This window comes from Gavialis gangeticus, unplaced genomic scaffold (genome assembly GCF_001723915.1).
Source record: "Gavialis gangeticus isolate Ggan-Ray unplaced genomic scaffold, GavGan_comp1, whole genome shotgun sequence".
Taxonomy (NCBI): Eukaryota; Metazoa; Chordata; order Crocodylia; family Gavialidae; genus Gavialis; species Gavialis gangeticus.
In genome coordinates, this window is record NW_017729012.1 from 6,125,777 (window position 1) to 6,126,636 (window position 860).

The 860-nt window shown below is 42.8% G+C and overlaps 1 protein-coding gene across 1 annotated transcript in view; it reads right to left on the minus strand.

The window, feature by feature from the left end:
• GGNBP2 (gametogenetin binding protein 2) overlaps window positions 1-860 on the minus strand; it is a 27,987-nt gene that overhangs the window by 24,310 nt on the left and 2,817 nt on the right. The window contains exon 3 of the mRNA XM_019511106.1: window positions 129-227. Coding sequence (XP_019366651.1) covers window positions 129-227 — 99 coding nt within the window. The remainder of the gene's footprint in view (window positions 1-128; window positions 228-860) is intronic.

An 860-nucleotide genomic window follows, 5' to 3' on the forward strand; every position in this document is an offset into this window, starting at 1 on the left:
CTCAAGATTTCTCTTCATCCTAGCAAATTGACTTTTCATACTTATAAGTCCATTCCCTGAGTATTTTTAAATGTCAATGTAGACAGGACAACTTTTACTGACATCATACCCTTGTTCGTGTAACTTACCCCAAAGGTTTTGGCTTGTGTGTGTCTAAGGAGTGCAACTGACATCTCTTGTTCTTCTTGCTTTTGGGAATTGCATCTATCATGTCATTCAATTTGGACCTATGTAAAAAAAAAAAAAAATTCACAAACCGTCTTTAATATTAAATTTACATTTTTCCAACAACACCCACAAGATTACTCAAATGGACAGATAATGTTTCAACCATTACCAAAGAAACAAATATTTTGCACAGATTTACAAACTCCAAGCTCTCCTTCCTGCCTCTATTTTTGCCTTTGACTACAAAGTCTCTTTTCAATAGCTCAGGTGAATTGGAAAAAAAAAAAAAAAAATGAACCTTTCTAAAAAGCAAAGCAAGTCAGTCTCAGTCTCATGTGTCAGAGTAGCCCCTAGCTTTTAAGGGTAGCAGACACAGAAAGCACGTCCCCATGAACAAGCATTTCCCCAGGGACAACTAGCAGCTGCACATATTTGCTCCTGCACGTGCACTCTGGGGCGTGGCAGATTGCCCCGGGTGAGATAGGGGAGGCTGGAGCCAGCACCTGGGCTGGCCGCAGCCTAACCTGGGGTCCTCCTGTGGCTGCTATGGTGGTGATCCGGGTATGCGGAGCCTGGCTGGCAGCTGGAGCATGGCTCAAGCCAACCAGGTTATGGGCAGTGTGCATTGCAGCCACATACACCACCAAGCTTTTTTTTTTTTTTTTTTTCTGCTGCTGCAGGGTTTTTTTTCA